Source organism: Heterocephalus glaber, unplaced genomic scaffold, assembly GCF_053883595.1.
Source record: "Heterocephalus glaber isolate CG9 unplaced genomic scaffold, H.glaber_assembly_v1.0 deba00001444, whole genome shotgun sequence".
Lineage (NCBI taxonomy): Eukaryota > Metazoa > Chordata > Mammalia > Rodentia > Bathyergidae > Heterocephalus > Heterocephalus glaber.
Window position 1 is genome coordinate 8207843 of NW_028258297.1, and position 14749 is coordinate 8222591.

At 38.3% G+C, this 14749-nt stretch overlaps 1 protein-coding gene across 16 annotated transcripts in view; it reads right to left on the bottom strand.

Moving 5' to 3' along the window:
* Tnrc6b (trinucleotide repeat containing adaptor 6B) overlaps positions 1 to 14749 on the bottom strand; it is a 255688-nt gene that overhangs the window by 43927 nt on the left and 197012 nt on the right. For 8 of the 16 annotated variants that reach the window (XM_013072451.3, XM_013072455.3, XM_013072454.3 and 5 more), the window contains 7 exons: positions 13672 to 13830; positions 11029 to 11204; positions 8415 to 8489; positions 7533 to 7578; positions 5956 to 6092; positions 4821 to 4991; positions 633 to 758 (listed from right to left, as the gene is read on the bottom strand). In XM_013072451.3, coding sequence (XP_012927905.1) covers positions 633 to 758; positions 4821 to 4991; positions 5956 to 6092; positions 7533 to 7578; positions 8415 to 8489; positions 11029 to 11204; positions 13672 to 13830 — 890 coding nt within the window. The remainder of the gene's footprint in view (positions 1 to 632; positions 759 to 4820; positions 4992 to 5955; positions 6093 to 7532; positions 7579 to 8414; positions 8490 to 11028; positions 11205 to 13671; positions 13831 to 14749) is intronic. The other 8 variants (XM_087213430.1, XM_087213426.1, XM_087213431.1 and 5 more) reach the window with 3 other exon arrangements.

Here is a 14749-nt window from a genome sequence, read left to right on the forward strand (position 1 = left end):
CAAACTCTATTAAACATTTCAATACATTTACTACACTCTCCGCTATCAGAAGAATATGTAGGAAACTGGCACAAATCTCTCATCCCCACCTCCAAGAAAACCAAATGACATACCTCCTATTAAGGAATAGAACGAAAGGGTTCCTATGGTATCCATAGGAATGTGTCCTACACACTTCAGCCAGGAGCCTCTGCCTCTTCATTAGCTCTGAAACTCCTTCCAGAGAATCTAGTTAGTCTTTTAACATACAATCCCTCAAAATTTTGGGAATAATCCAGAATCTGATAATTCTCCTGTACAACCAACTTCTAGGTGTTGCCATATCAAAATTTATAAAGTAATTTTGATTATATGCAATTAAAAAGTCAACATAATACAGTATTAGAAAAATAATTTGGATAAAAGGAATAAAATCAATGTTTTTCATACAAAAACATCTACTTTGCATTTATGATGCAGTAAGAAAAAAGATCTAATATTCTCTTCTAATAATTCTGAATTTGGCACTCAATTTTCCACATTTTAGGCTAATAACTACCATTCATTTCATATCCACAAAACCAGTCAGTGAACAGCTGGTAACTACCTGAATGGTCTTTATTTCTGAATTGTGGAAACATAAAATTGCTTACCTGGGGGGAGATAAACTGGGGAGGCACTTGCGCCCGGAGACTAGGAGAAGAACTCAGTGGCTGCACTGGGGTGTGCAGACCTCTCGATTGTGCTGTGCTGTTTCCAAACAAACCATGATTGCTGCCCTGTAGATGTAACAGTACCAGTGAGACTTTTGTTACCAAAAGATAACACATGTAAGAAGCAGTTCTGGTTTCTATTCCTCAGAAGAATCATGATCTGTGTTCTGTGGAATCACAGCACTTCATAACTGAGAAGCTCTTCATCTTGGAATGCTGGGGGCCAGTGACTCAAATGGAGCCATGGGCATACCATTCACCATCTGAGCACCATGATGAACTCTACAAACCAAAAGGGTTACATTCAGCCAAATGTTAGAAGCAGCGCTATATTCTTTTTTTGTGATTGAAAGTTACAGCCAATATGAGATTTAATTAAACTACTCTCTTTTTTAAGGGTGCTTAATTTCAGCCTCAAACTTTATATAGCTGCAGATCCCTCTTGAAAGGTACCTGACTAGGAATACATGCTTATGAATAATACCAGTGTAAAATAACACTTTGATATCACTTCTCTGAATCAGGTAGTTTAACCATCTATCACTCATTCCAGTAGTGAGCCTAGGGCCACAAGGACCCACTCCAGCTCTGAACACCCTTCTCTGTCTTGATCTGTTCAACCCCTTCTTTGCTAGACGAGGAAATACTAATCAATTGCATAGAGATAAAAAGGGAAGAAAGGGAAAAAATAAATCATTCCATGGATACCAAAACAAATATTACTCACCTGTAACTTTTCATTCAAATGTACAACTACCAGTCCAGTTAAAGGTAAGCTCAGTTCCCTGGTTTCTGGAGGGCCACCTCCCTGAGCACATCTCCACTGTTCAATGAGAGCTACTGAAAACTGGGCTGTAAGGTGTTCCTGGCCTTCTCATTTGTTTCTAGGCAAGAAAGTCCTTCAGCAGATTTCAACCGGACATTGTGTCCTCTGCCTGAGAATGTTCCCCACATCATTTTCACTTGGCCTCTTCAAGGCCCAATGCAGAGGTCAAGACATATTCCCTAAAACCTTCTTTTTCACTCCGTGTGCAAAGTGACTGAGCTCATCTCTATGCTATCAAAACACTGAAACTCTGATAGCACCCATCAACAAACTGTGTCATAGTTATTTGCCAACCTGTCTTTTTACCACCAGCTTTTAATTGTTTTCTCTTTGCATTCCCAGAACTCAATAAAGCCCTGGTCTGTAGGATGTATGCATCATTTGCAAACATCCATCACCCACCAATTTGCACACATGAAAACATCATAAGCATCTTCAGCAAAGAAAACTGCCCCTCTGTTTATACCAAAGATATAAACTTTGAATTGAAGTTGCCATCAGATCATCATGGGGGGATAAGGCAATTTTAAAGAATTTCATGATGGCAACATTAAGTTCTAGAACACTAAAGATACTGTGATGGTAATGATTCAAAAACAGATTACAGGACTACTATAGGTAAATTAATAAACTTAAAAGCACTGAAAATAAAAATGATTATAAACATAAAGTAAAAATGGCAATTAAAATCTGTGTATCTCAGGAAAAAAAAATCAAAGATCCATCTTGAATTTTATGTCTCCCAAAGGACTGTTCAAATATGAGAAGACCTGTAATTCCATCAACTGTAATGTCTCTATTTTTCCTGTCATAATCTTCAAACTGTTGGTCTAAGATGAAATGGCTCTAACTTTCCTTGATTGTGAAAGTTGACAGCTTTGGTACTGATCATTGCCAAGAAAAAAGGAAATATTTATTTCATCAAGAATAGTCTAATAAGATTGATCTCATATTTACTACCAAAGTAATAGTCTTATGACTAAATGTCATTTATTGGTTCTTGGATAGTGGAGCTGCTTGTAGCTACAGCCTTTGCCAGATGCATGTTCTGGCAAAATTAAACTGCTTTTTGAGCATCTTTGTATATGTGTGTGAGAGAAGGGGGGAGGAGACAGAGATAGATACTGAGATTGAACCTGGGACTTTGTGCATGACAAACATGCCTTCTACCACTGAGATACACCTCATCCCTGTGGGAGTCATTTATCATTGTCATCATCATTATCATCATCACCATTAAAGACACGGTCTCACTATGTTGACTTCAACTAGTGGGCTCAAGTAATTTTCCTGCCTCAGCTTCCCAACTAGCTGGGACTACAGGCATGCACCACTGCATCCAGCTTACAGTCTGTATAAAATTAAACTATACTTTCCTCTTCCTAATAGACAGATTCTACTCTTCTTGCCAAAGTCCAAGGGTCTCTAAAGCCATAAATAGCACATTGATATACATTTAAAACACAATTAGCAAGCCGACTGAAATCTGTGATTCAGAAAATAAAAACCATAAAAATTTTATTTTTAATTATAAAGGATACCAATTAACTCTGTATAGAATACTCTGAAAAAAACCATAATCATATTTGTATAGAGCACATGTACCAAACCTAGCTATCAATGTACTTTGTAGCAATCCAAAAACACAAAAAGAGGAATGACCTTTTCTGAAAGCCCAATGCCAAGCTAGTCTGGTCGGTCTATTATGCTTGAGTTTATACACTGACAGCATTTGACAACTATGTGATCCTGGAACCACATTTGTAATCAACATTAACCAAGAGTGTCTCTTCCCTTTTTATAAAAACAGTATGTACACATCTCTGTAGAAACATGGCGGGGGTAATACAGGAAGAAAACAAAAGATTACCTACAGGCCAGGGATTTAGCTCAGTGGCACTGCCCCTGCCTCACAAGCACAAGGTCCTGAGTTCCATCCCCGGTACCAAAAAAAAAATTACCTATAATTTTCAATTCAGATATACCAATCTGAACACACAGACAACTGGAAAGCATATGAGAGAGCTGTGTGCAGCCTGACTATGGTGTAAGACATATTGCTTCACATCATCTTTAATGTACCTGTGAAAGTCATCGTATGAATGGATCCAACTAGTAATTACACACTATTATAATTAAGGTCCTCTTGTGACACCCTTAGGTGAAGGGCACAGTGACAGGTGAAGGGTCACAGAATTATGGATGGGAAAATATCCCCACTAGAATTACTGTTGGAAAGTTGCTGTGACTTCCAGTTTCTGGTTTCCTCCCCAAAAGCTGAACCAGACTATGGAGTGAGAGCCTGGTGCTGTGTGCCTCGGACCTTCGATGGGGAGGAGGCGTCATCCAACCAGCTCTGCCAGTTCTGTCTCCATTCACGGCTTTTCCTTGGAGCACTGCCAGGTTTAAGCCGAGCAAAGGGGCCACTCCAGGTCCAATGAAACTCTGCTACATTTAAGCAGTATCTCCTCCTTCCAAAGCTTCATTATGCATTACAATTATCCATCTCTGGTAATTATTGTATTTTTAACTTAAAGTTACTAAAGATTTGGGGCCAGGGATTTAGCTCAGTGGTTCCGCCGCCTGCCCCACAAGTGCAAGGACCTGAGTTCGATCCCCGGTACCGAAACAAACAAACAAACAAAACAAACAGATACTAAAGATTTTTAAGCTGAAGTTGCGTAAAAATTTCAAGATGTTGTAACCCTCACACTTAATGTTACTAGTTTTTTCCTCCACTGAACCAAAGGAGTGTCAAGCTACATTCCTAGCCTTTTTTAGAAATTTTGAGACAGGGTCTTGCTAAATTGCCCTCTCTGGTCTTAAATTTATAATTCTCCTGTCTCAGCCTCCCAAGAATGGGGGGATTCAACTGGGCCACTAAGCTTGGGTATTATTATTTTTAATTAGCAGGTGCATTATATTGAAAAGACCCACGAAATATTGCTTATTATTTAATCTAATGTTAAAAATAGCAAATATATTGCTAAATTAGATTATATAAGGTAACTTGTAACCTCATTAACATTTTTTGAAATCAGTTATTAGTCACTGGTTAAATGTGAACTCAAGACCAAAAAATGGCAAGACAAAAGAAACAGGTTTAAAATAAAATCCATGTTGAGAAACATGAAGAGAGATGGGTTCTATGGGTTCAAAGATCTAAAACCTACACTTAATATCATTCTGTGCATTCATTAATCAACAAATTTCCCAAGACAGACAAATGATGCATTCAACTGCAGACCAGAGCCAAGGCGAGGCCACAGCCAAGCAGTTACAAATTTGAGAGGCCTCCTTACTTGTCTAGCAGCGAAGTTTTGGGGGTTGAGCCCTGTGCCGATTGCTCCAAGGCTGACGTTGGGTAGTGTGGAACCAGAGGGAGACAGCTTGTAGCTGGGAGTAGGGGAGAAGGGAGAGCAGGGAGCCTCATCCCCAAGGCACCCATCTTGATTGGAGAAAGGCAAAGTCAGCTGAAAGGTAGTAGGAATTAGCCAATCACAATGAGTGTTGGTTAGTGAAGCAACAGAATGCAAGAAGGGAAAGAGAAAGACACTAGGAATAAACAAAGTAAGAGTGGATTAGCAACAACCAAGGGTGGAATTTGGATCTGATAACCATCATACTTTGCCCAATAGATACCATCTGTCATCCTCTTTGATAAAGATTTTTCTTTTCCTCTCAGTAACACATTCTGTCCATTGGTCTAAGAGTTGCCATACACTTATTTTTAGGCATCTAATACTGATTACTCTGTGTAGCTCCTGAAGCAGAAGCCATGACAATCTTCTTATGAAGACACTGCTCGCTAGACCAGCACCAATTATGTCAAAAAGGTGATAGATCTAAAAATTTTGATTTTAACTGCCTTGTGGAGACCAGGAGTACTGCAGATTGGTATTCTCAACCAAGGAATAATCTCCTCCATTAGAAATATTAAGAATCAAAACCAACAGATATAAATTATTTGTTTTAATCAGTAGTTGAGAATTTGAAAAGTATACCATTGCAACTAAACACAAACCACTGGAATGAGAAAAGATAAGAGTTCTTTCAAAAGCAAAAGGCAAGGCCTTAGGAGACAGAAGTGTTTACACAAAACCCAAAATTTGATTTGTATCTGCAAAGCAGCTAAAAAAAGAATTCAGAATAAATTCATCTCTAAAATTCGGCTACCTGATTTGAGTGTGCCTCCAAATTCATGAATAAATATTTCAAAATTTGACCTTTATCACAATACTCATTTGCTAAAGACAGATGGTTCTAGTTCCTGTCCTGACTGACCTTGTTTTCACGTCACCACCTTAATGCAGGTGATATTTGTCTTTTGCTCATTCAATTCAATAATTCTATGCTTCCTCCAGAATCAGTTCTCAAAAGACAAATGGGAACCAAAGTGCTTCTCGTAAATTACTTTAAACAAAGGATTCAACTCACCTTCTCAAAATAAGGCCCACCATCTGTGGTTCCCATGTCTTTGGAATTAGGTGGACGGAACCCAGATCGATCCTTCCTCATGATATCATTAAAATCCCCGAGATTCATTGCTCGCTTGTCCACATCAAACTTCTTATCTGAAAGAACATAAATAAAAGGGAAAGTGTCAAGAATCAGTGTTTTCTACAAGAACTAAGAATGACCTGCCACACCAGCCTTCCTGGGGTGTAGGTATGAGCTCTTTCTACTCTTTGGTTAAGACGAGGAGAACTCTCATTAGTTTAGGCTGCTAAATTTTGTCCCTGGAACACTTGTGGGTCCTCTGTAAAAAGCAATACAAAACATGTATCTGTTGCAGCTTGCCTTTCATGGGAGCTTAAAAGAACCTTAGGGCTAACCTGGTAAAATCTGGCTAAGAAAAAAACAATTTTTTTTTTTTTGGTTTTTTTTTTTGGTACCGGGGATCAAACTTGAGTCCTTGCGCTTACGCAGCAGGTGGCGAAACCACTGAGCTAAATCTCCGGCCCTGGCTAAGAAAATATTTAGACTGATTATTGGTATGTTTGATGAACACATCCTGCTCATAAACTCAAATGTTCTCAGTGAGAGAAGTTGTCTGCTTTCCTATTTTAAAACTTTTTTTTTTTGGTACCAGGGATCGAACTTGGGACCTTGTGCTTTTGAGGCAGGTGGCGGCACCACTGGGCTAAATCCCTAGCCCCTTGCTTTCCTATTTTAGCATGTGCTAGATAAATGGGGTTGTGAAATAGTTTGGGGAATAAAAAGATCAGATGCACAGCTGTTACCCTAAAATTTAAAGCTTAAGAGCTAAACACAGTTGAATATGTTCATATTACTTGCATAATATAATCTCCCAAATTCAATGATTATTCCCACTTTCCTTTCACAACTCTATACATTTTTTATTACATGCTGACATGTTCAGAACCCCAGGAGACTTACAGATCAAAGTCTGCATATTTTCCTTACTACTCAGGATTGGTTTTTTTCTTAGTTTGATTCTTTTTAAGTTCCTTCTGGGTGAGCATAGCATTACTGAGAAACTCTCCCAGATTAAGGGGTGACATTGCATATACTCCAGCTGCAATGGGAAAGTAAGTCAATAATGAGATATCTGGTGCAGACAGAACCAGAAACCCAAGTCTGGCAGCACCACACACATAATAAAATAATCTGATTAGTTTCTAGTATTTACAAGTCAGGATGTCAATACATATCTGTATACTATATATGGCCTCTCTCAAAAAAAGCCAGATGTGGCATGGGTGAGCTGGCCCTTCTTGAGCAAGGTTTTTGGTGGATGCACCTTCTTTACAGTTAACCAGTGGCCTCCATGTCCCACCTGCTTATGCCTGGCATATATCACTCCTTTACATTCTCCCCTGACTCTTGCAAGACATTTACACTCTCAATCCCCACCTAGTATCTTGCACAGAGCCTTGTACAGAGTAAGCATTCAATAAACTGCATTACCCCAACTCAAACAGGGCAGGAGATCCCAATGGCGTATCACTAACACTAAAATAGTCCATTCCCATAGGTGGAAGGATACAGACCTATAGACAAATCCATTTTGCTGCTTGGATTATCTTCACTTTGACTCTGGGAAAAGAAAAAAACCATGAGATGAGAGAGAATTAAGGGTGTCTATATTTGAATCAGGAAAGAAGTGACATTAGTAATGTGCCAGGTACATCTTATTCCTAGCACTGTATTAGATCCTCTTATTAGATCTTCTGAAATGAACTTCAAACTTGAATGAAGAATTTAACATTTTTAATATACTAGTTTGAATGCTTCTGGTGTCTATACTCCTAAAGTTCAGTTATCACATACAGTCAGCCTCAGTACATCTATGGAGAGTGCAATTGTTAAACAGCTGACTGGAGAAATAAACCTCTGTCCTCAAGTTACAGTCAGCCTAGGATCAAATTCCATTAATGGCAGCCAAATGATGACAACTTTTTCTCGTGATCTGTCAAGTCATCAAATCTTAAAGTGTCCAGCCAAGTCTTTTGGCAACCAAGACAGGGTGCCCCCACAGTGTTCCCAAGAGATAAGGAAATCAGAAATTCTGTAAGAATTCCCTATATAATTAATCCTGGTATTATTTTCCTACTTAATTTGTTGTTGTCCTTTTAAAAATTATGTGAAAACTGGCACAGCAGTGTCAGGGAAAACTGTAAATATTAAGTATCCAATTCTTTCTTCCCTATTCTCCTAAAGGACACAAAAATAACAAATTTAAAAGCCCTCACCTTTAAATGTTAAGAGTATGTCATGAAGAGTAAAAGAACACAAAGTAAATACTGTTTTAAGAATACTGTTTAGCCAGTTTCTAAATGTGCAATTTTGTATTATACATGGGAGTGGTCTTAAAATTTATACTAATCCTTAAATATGGGCTACGTTATACATATGAGAAAAATAAAACTTACCAACAATCCCATATTTGAAAACTGTTTGGCAAGAGGATTCATCCATGAATCATTGTTTCCTCCTTTTAGTGAGCACTACAGAAATGAAATACGTAACCTCAGAACCACAGTTTATCTCAACCTAAGTTGCAAAAGTACACACTGAAAATGGAGTTTACCTTTTGAATGCTATTTCTTTTTGTTTTGATATTTTATCTATTAGTGGTTAATATGTGTTATATTTATGTTTTAATTCTTATTTTTTCATCACAATGAACTAGAAGTAACTGAAAAAGTAAGTAGTTTTCTCTTTTTACATGGAAAGAAGCCACTGTCAGGTTTTTGTTGTTGTTTTTTGTTCTTTTTTTTTTGGTACTGGAGATTGAACTCGGGTCCTTGCGCTTGCGCAGCAGGCGGCGAAACCACTGAGCTAATCCTTGGCCCTTTTTGTTCTTTTTGAGACAGGGTCTTGCTATGTAGCCCAGACTGGCCTGGAACTCAAGGTGATCCTCCTGCTTTAGCCTCCTGAGTGCTGGGATTACAGGTGTGCACCACTATTCCTGGCTCGTCAGATTTTATAAGACATAATTCTGTGTACTACCATTTCCACTTCAGCAGGCTACTTACTCTCTTTGTGACCTAAGCTGGTTTGATTTGGAAGAACTGATGCCAGTGCATGTTACTTGGAAAGGCATCTGTTTCAACAGGACATTATCCTCTATGTGGATGCAAGGAGGACTCATGAGGTTGCACTTCAGCTATTTGTTTCATAGCATAAAGGACAATGGTTCCAGTGGGAGAAAGGCCTGGTGGAAGATACTATCACCAATCGCTAGAGCAAAGTAAGGCAGTAGTGGCTTTTTGTTTCTTCAATGAGACAAACTAGTTTCTTCCCTGAACAGGGCACCAAATACCTCCTCCATTTACCCTTCTGTGAAGAGGACAGTGGGATGACAAGGACTTGGATGGGTGATGACGGGGCCCTAAGTACTAAATAGTGATCTCATTATACCGATTTTACTATTCTTGAAAGTTATATTTAGTTACAGGTTTAAATTTTTAAAAGAGAGAGAAATCCCTTAATGTAGAAATAGAAGATAGGAAGTTACTGTATAAGACATACAAAATATCAAATTTTCAAGATGCAGAGAAATCTGTGATGCCTTACAGCATATATACACTTAATGCAATATGTACACTTAAATGGTTAAGATCGTGTTATGTGTATTTTATCACAATATTTTTTTTTAAGTCCGCAATGTGAAGATCACAATCACTGCTGCTGGAGCGAGCCGAAGTATCCAACTCGGAATTGACTGAATTAAATAAGTCTTGGTTGTTGCCTGATTGGGGGAATTTATTAGTACTTCCATTCAGTTAACCTAGACTCACTGTTAATTTATAAATGACCAAAAGACTGCAAAAAGCAAACTAAACAACCTAAGAATACACATATGCTGAAAAGTGTAAAAGCTGGGTGTGGTGATGCATGCCTATAACCCCAGCTGTCTGGGAGGCTGAGGCAGGAGAATCACAAGTCTTGAGGCCAGCCTGTGTGACTTAACAAGATTCTGTTTCAAAACTTAAATATCAATTCAAATTTTAAAAAAAGGCTAGGGGTGTGACTCAATGTGAAGGTCCTGGATTCACTACCCAGTACTGTAAAAAAGAAAAAAGTTTAAAATATAATTTCTTTTGTGAACACACAAAAAAAGTCCTTAAAAAAGAGAAAGCTAGAAAGAATTGCTTAAAATGTCTCTGATAGAACAAACTGTACTCTTGTAGAAGAATATTAGAGTAATTAAATCAACATCCCACAAGCAAGGAGTGGAAAGTCACTGGAAGGCCTTCTAAAACAGCACCAGGTATTTTAACCCAAGAGAATATTACCTGTGAAGCATTACACAGAGCAGCAGGGCTCACAGGCTGAGATTAAGGCTATGGGTGCCCACTGCTTACTTCTATCACTGTGTGTGTGTAACAAAAAACTAGAATGCAACAGCAAGAACAAAAGTGCCTCCATGAGACAGTGATTCAGGAGGGAAAACAATCAAAGTCTTGATCAAATTATGTAAATCCAAGAAGAAACCAAGTAGTTATATGGAAAGTGAAAAGTTGAGAGTGCAATCTGGTACAGGATGTAGAGAATTCATTTAGCTGCTTTATCAGGGCTACACACTGGCACTTCATTTTGTTGTGAGAGAGCTCTGCACCTTGAGATATCACCAGTCAGGTAAAATGGACACACTGATTGATCACCACTGAAGAAGCCAGTATGATCTTCCTTTGGTTTCTCTTCTACATAAAGATTTACTGTACTTCTTTGGCTTTAGAAGGAAAAAGCCTAAGGTATGTGCCACGAGTTTCCAATGAATAATTACAATGTGGAAATTAAAAATGAAAGACACCTCATATTTTTGAAAATTTCATTTTACTCACAGCAACGGTTCTGTAGAGTAAGATTTCAAGGTCATGGGGAAGGAAGGTGGGTAAAAAAGTAGTTATTTGTTTGGAGGGAAATACTTTCCCCCTTACTTAGAGACCAGATGCCTCATTTCTTCCATTACCAAAATCCTCAGTTCTGCCTTCTAAGAATGAGTAAGCAAACTCAAATATTTCCGAAGCAGGCTGCTACCTTCATTTGTTTCTTTCCTCCTTGTCCCCAGCTTGCTGAGTTGTGGGAGGAAGCACTTCCCTGAGAGCTGGTGGTGTTCCAGACTCCTCCATCATCCTCCTCTTCCCAGCTGGGATGGCGAGTTCCTGTGACTGGCCCGTCACTCTCCCCCCAGCCGTCTTGCATAGATTTAGAATCTTTAAGGAAAGAATAATTAATTCTCTGTGACAACTACATATAACAATAACTAGAAAAATAATTCCTTGAAGATGCAGCATTTTAGTATCTTTGTAATTCTGTCTACTCCATCCATATGGCAAAGCAAATGCTATCAATCACACTTTAGAGAACAGGAAGGGAGCCATACAATCAAGATCTGACCTCTGGTTCAATGCTTCCCCTGCACCAACTGACAGGAATTCCAAAACTGAAAAGAACGTATGAAAATTACAAAAAGATTTGACATTTCAAGAAAACTAGTTCCTTGTAATAAGCATGGATTATAGTAGTCCAGAGTTTTACCTTGACTACCTTGAAGTAGAGAATAAAAAATGTGAAAAAAAGTAAAAAATTAAGATATTGACTATATACATTAACGTAAAGGAGAAATTCACATATAGCCATAGAAATTTCATCAGAGCAGCACAAAGAGGCAAGAGGGATGGCTGGGATGCTATCCTCCCTCCTGCTAAAGTGCTGTTGGTAACCAGGACTGTTTTCACTGCATAAGGGTCACAAATTTATATAATCCTGTATTATATTTATAATCCTGTATTATGATTTATAAGCATAGGTATTACACCACCCACTGATAAGAAATTAAAAGACAAATATAAATGACACACTGATCCTTTTATAAAAATGAAGACATGCAGATGAACCATTCATTCATTCATTTATTTTCTTGGTTTTTTGAAACAGGGTTTTGCTGTGTAGTTTGGGGTGGTCTTGAACTCACTATGTAGCTCAGGCTGACCTTGAACTCACAGTGATCCTCCTGCCTCAGCTCCCTGAGTGCTGTGGTTACAGGTGTGAGCCACTAGGCGCGGTTATGAGCCCTTCTTTTAGAGAAGAGAGCTAATCTTTAACATTTTTTTTTTCTTTTTATAAAAAAAGAGTGGAGCTGGGGATGCAGTTAAGTGGCAGAGCACCTTCTTAGCATGTGTGAGGCCCTGAGTTTGATTCTCACCACTGCTAGGAAAAAAAAAAAAAAGGTGAAAACCAGAGCTCCTCTCCCTGCCCGCCCCCCCATTCTGGGGATCAAGCTAGGCAAGTGCTCTATCACTAAGCTACAGCCCAGTCCAGAGAGCTCTGATTTTTAATACAGGTCTCAAAATATCAAGTAGATGGCATCTAGAGGCTAGAGAAGACCTCAGATTAACTATCAGCATCAGCTGGATGATCTAACTCTTCCTCCATGCACTAGCCATTCAAATCATCCATATAAAGGACATGAGCCATAACTATAGATCCTAAAGAGAAGGCAATATAGAATATGGGAAAGGTGAGCATTCCATATGGAAGAGAGGTGATTCTAAAGTTGAGAAAGACACATAAAAGCCCTGAAAGTACTGTTAAAAGATCACTCTCTCCTAAGGATGCAATTACACAACTGGATCTGTTTCAAGTCTAGTAAGTGATATTCCCCATGATGACAAAACTGATGTCACAAAAAAAATCATGATTAGAACAAAAGCTTCATAAAGCTCATGATTTCTATGAAGTGGAAGAGATGCACGTTGTTAAAAATGCAGTAAAGTTACATACACAGGAATGTGAATTTCTACAATAAAGTCAATTATCCTAGTCTTCTTGTGGCACCGTAAGAGTTCCAAGTAACAGTTTAAACTTAGCCACAGAACCGCTTTTCTTGTTCAATTCTGAGCATTCCTTAAAATTTCATTATTTAATCAAAAGATAATCCCTTATATCGGCTATATAGTAGAAGAGAGATGTTGAAACATTTTAAAGAAAGTTACAAGCAAGTTGAAATGGGTACTTAGGGTTAAACTTAATATTGAATTTCTCAGTTTAGGAATATCCAATGAGGTATTCCTCAGCATCGGTCTACAAAGTTTTGAGTTATGATGACTACGCATACCCAGCTGGATCAAGTGTAGCTTAGATTTTTAGTGATTATGAATAAGTACAAAGTTTTTTGTTTTAAAAAATTAGAATGAAGAAATCTGTGTCAGGTTCAAGACCTAAAATGTTCTTATGTGGACAGATGAATGAGAAAAAGAGACAAAGATGAAAGTGAAAGTACAGAAGGATGAAGATCCTGTGTGGCAGAGGCCATGTTCCACACATTAAAAGCCTGGGTATTCTTATTTTTAAGTATACTAACAGCAGAAATGCAAAACAGACATAGAGAGCATATTTAAGTTACTGGGTAAAAATGCATCACATCAAAATTTCAGTTCTGGCCAGATACCAAATCCAGGTTTTTAAAAAAAAAATCAACAACATTAATTTATGACTTTTAGTTCATTGTAAACATTTTAATACATGCCAAGAGAAGTCACTGACATTTGATACTATTTATTTAATGTTCTAGGCCCCAAATCTCATTGAATCAATAGTTTTAAACACTAGCCCTCATCAAAATGTCTGACTTCCAAATTAAGAAAGAATCCCTCAAAATCAAAAATGTGGTCTACTTACTGGGTTTCATGGCATTGGGAGCGTTGGCGGGTGTGTTCCCCCAGCCCGTGGTCGATGCTCCTGCATCATCCATTTCTCCCCACCCAGGACTGCTTTCATTCGGCTCACCCCAAGCTGAAGTCCCATTATCTGGAGCAGGTGGTGTGCTTTTGCTCCAGACTGTGAAAAGAAATGTGTCTCTAAGAATGGTCTGTTAAACACCTGATATCCAGTGGGATGAAGGTGGTGGGGTCAGGCACACCCACTTTCTCTTGGCAGAAATAGACACAGGCTGAACCTTCATGAAGAGCATCTGGCAATGTTGGTTTTAAAAAGTTCAATGCGCGTTACTTTTGACCCAGTAACTCTATTGCCAGGAAATTACACCAAAGATATGTGTCAAAGTAGATGAAATTACATGCACAACAATGTTCACTGCATCACTGTTAGAAAAAAATTTGGAAGTAACCTAAATATCAGATAGGGACAGGTTAGATGAACTGTGGGTCCCCCATAAAAGGAATACTATACATGAAGCAATTAAAAGACAGAACTGGATATGCTAAGACAGAAAGCGTAAAAGTAGATGAAAAAAGTTGAATAACACTGTAGAAAGTATTATCCTTTTAAAGGATAGATATGTTTTGCCGTAGATAAGAACACCATTTATGAACAAACTCCTAAAAGATTACCTACGGGGAGAGAGATACAAGGCACTAAGACTCCAGCAATCTTTGTTTCCTTCCTTATTCTTTTCAATACATAAAAGAGTAATGATTTCCTATTTGTCCATAATTGGGAGTTACAGAACACTAAGTTTACTTTGAGTAGAAAACTGATTATTGATATTATGGTTGATTATTATTATTTGGAGGATGGTACTGGGAATTGAACCCAGGGAGCACTGAGCTGCATCCCCAGGCCCTTTTGAGGCAGGGTCTTGCTCAGTCACAGGTTGTCTAGGCTGGGCTCAAACTTGCTGCCTCAATCTACCAAGCATCTGGGATTATAGGTATGCACAACAATGCCCGGCAATATTATGATTAATTTTAACTAAAAAGGACTTCAAATATACATCCCCTATGGGAAATTATATGCT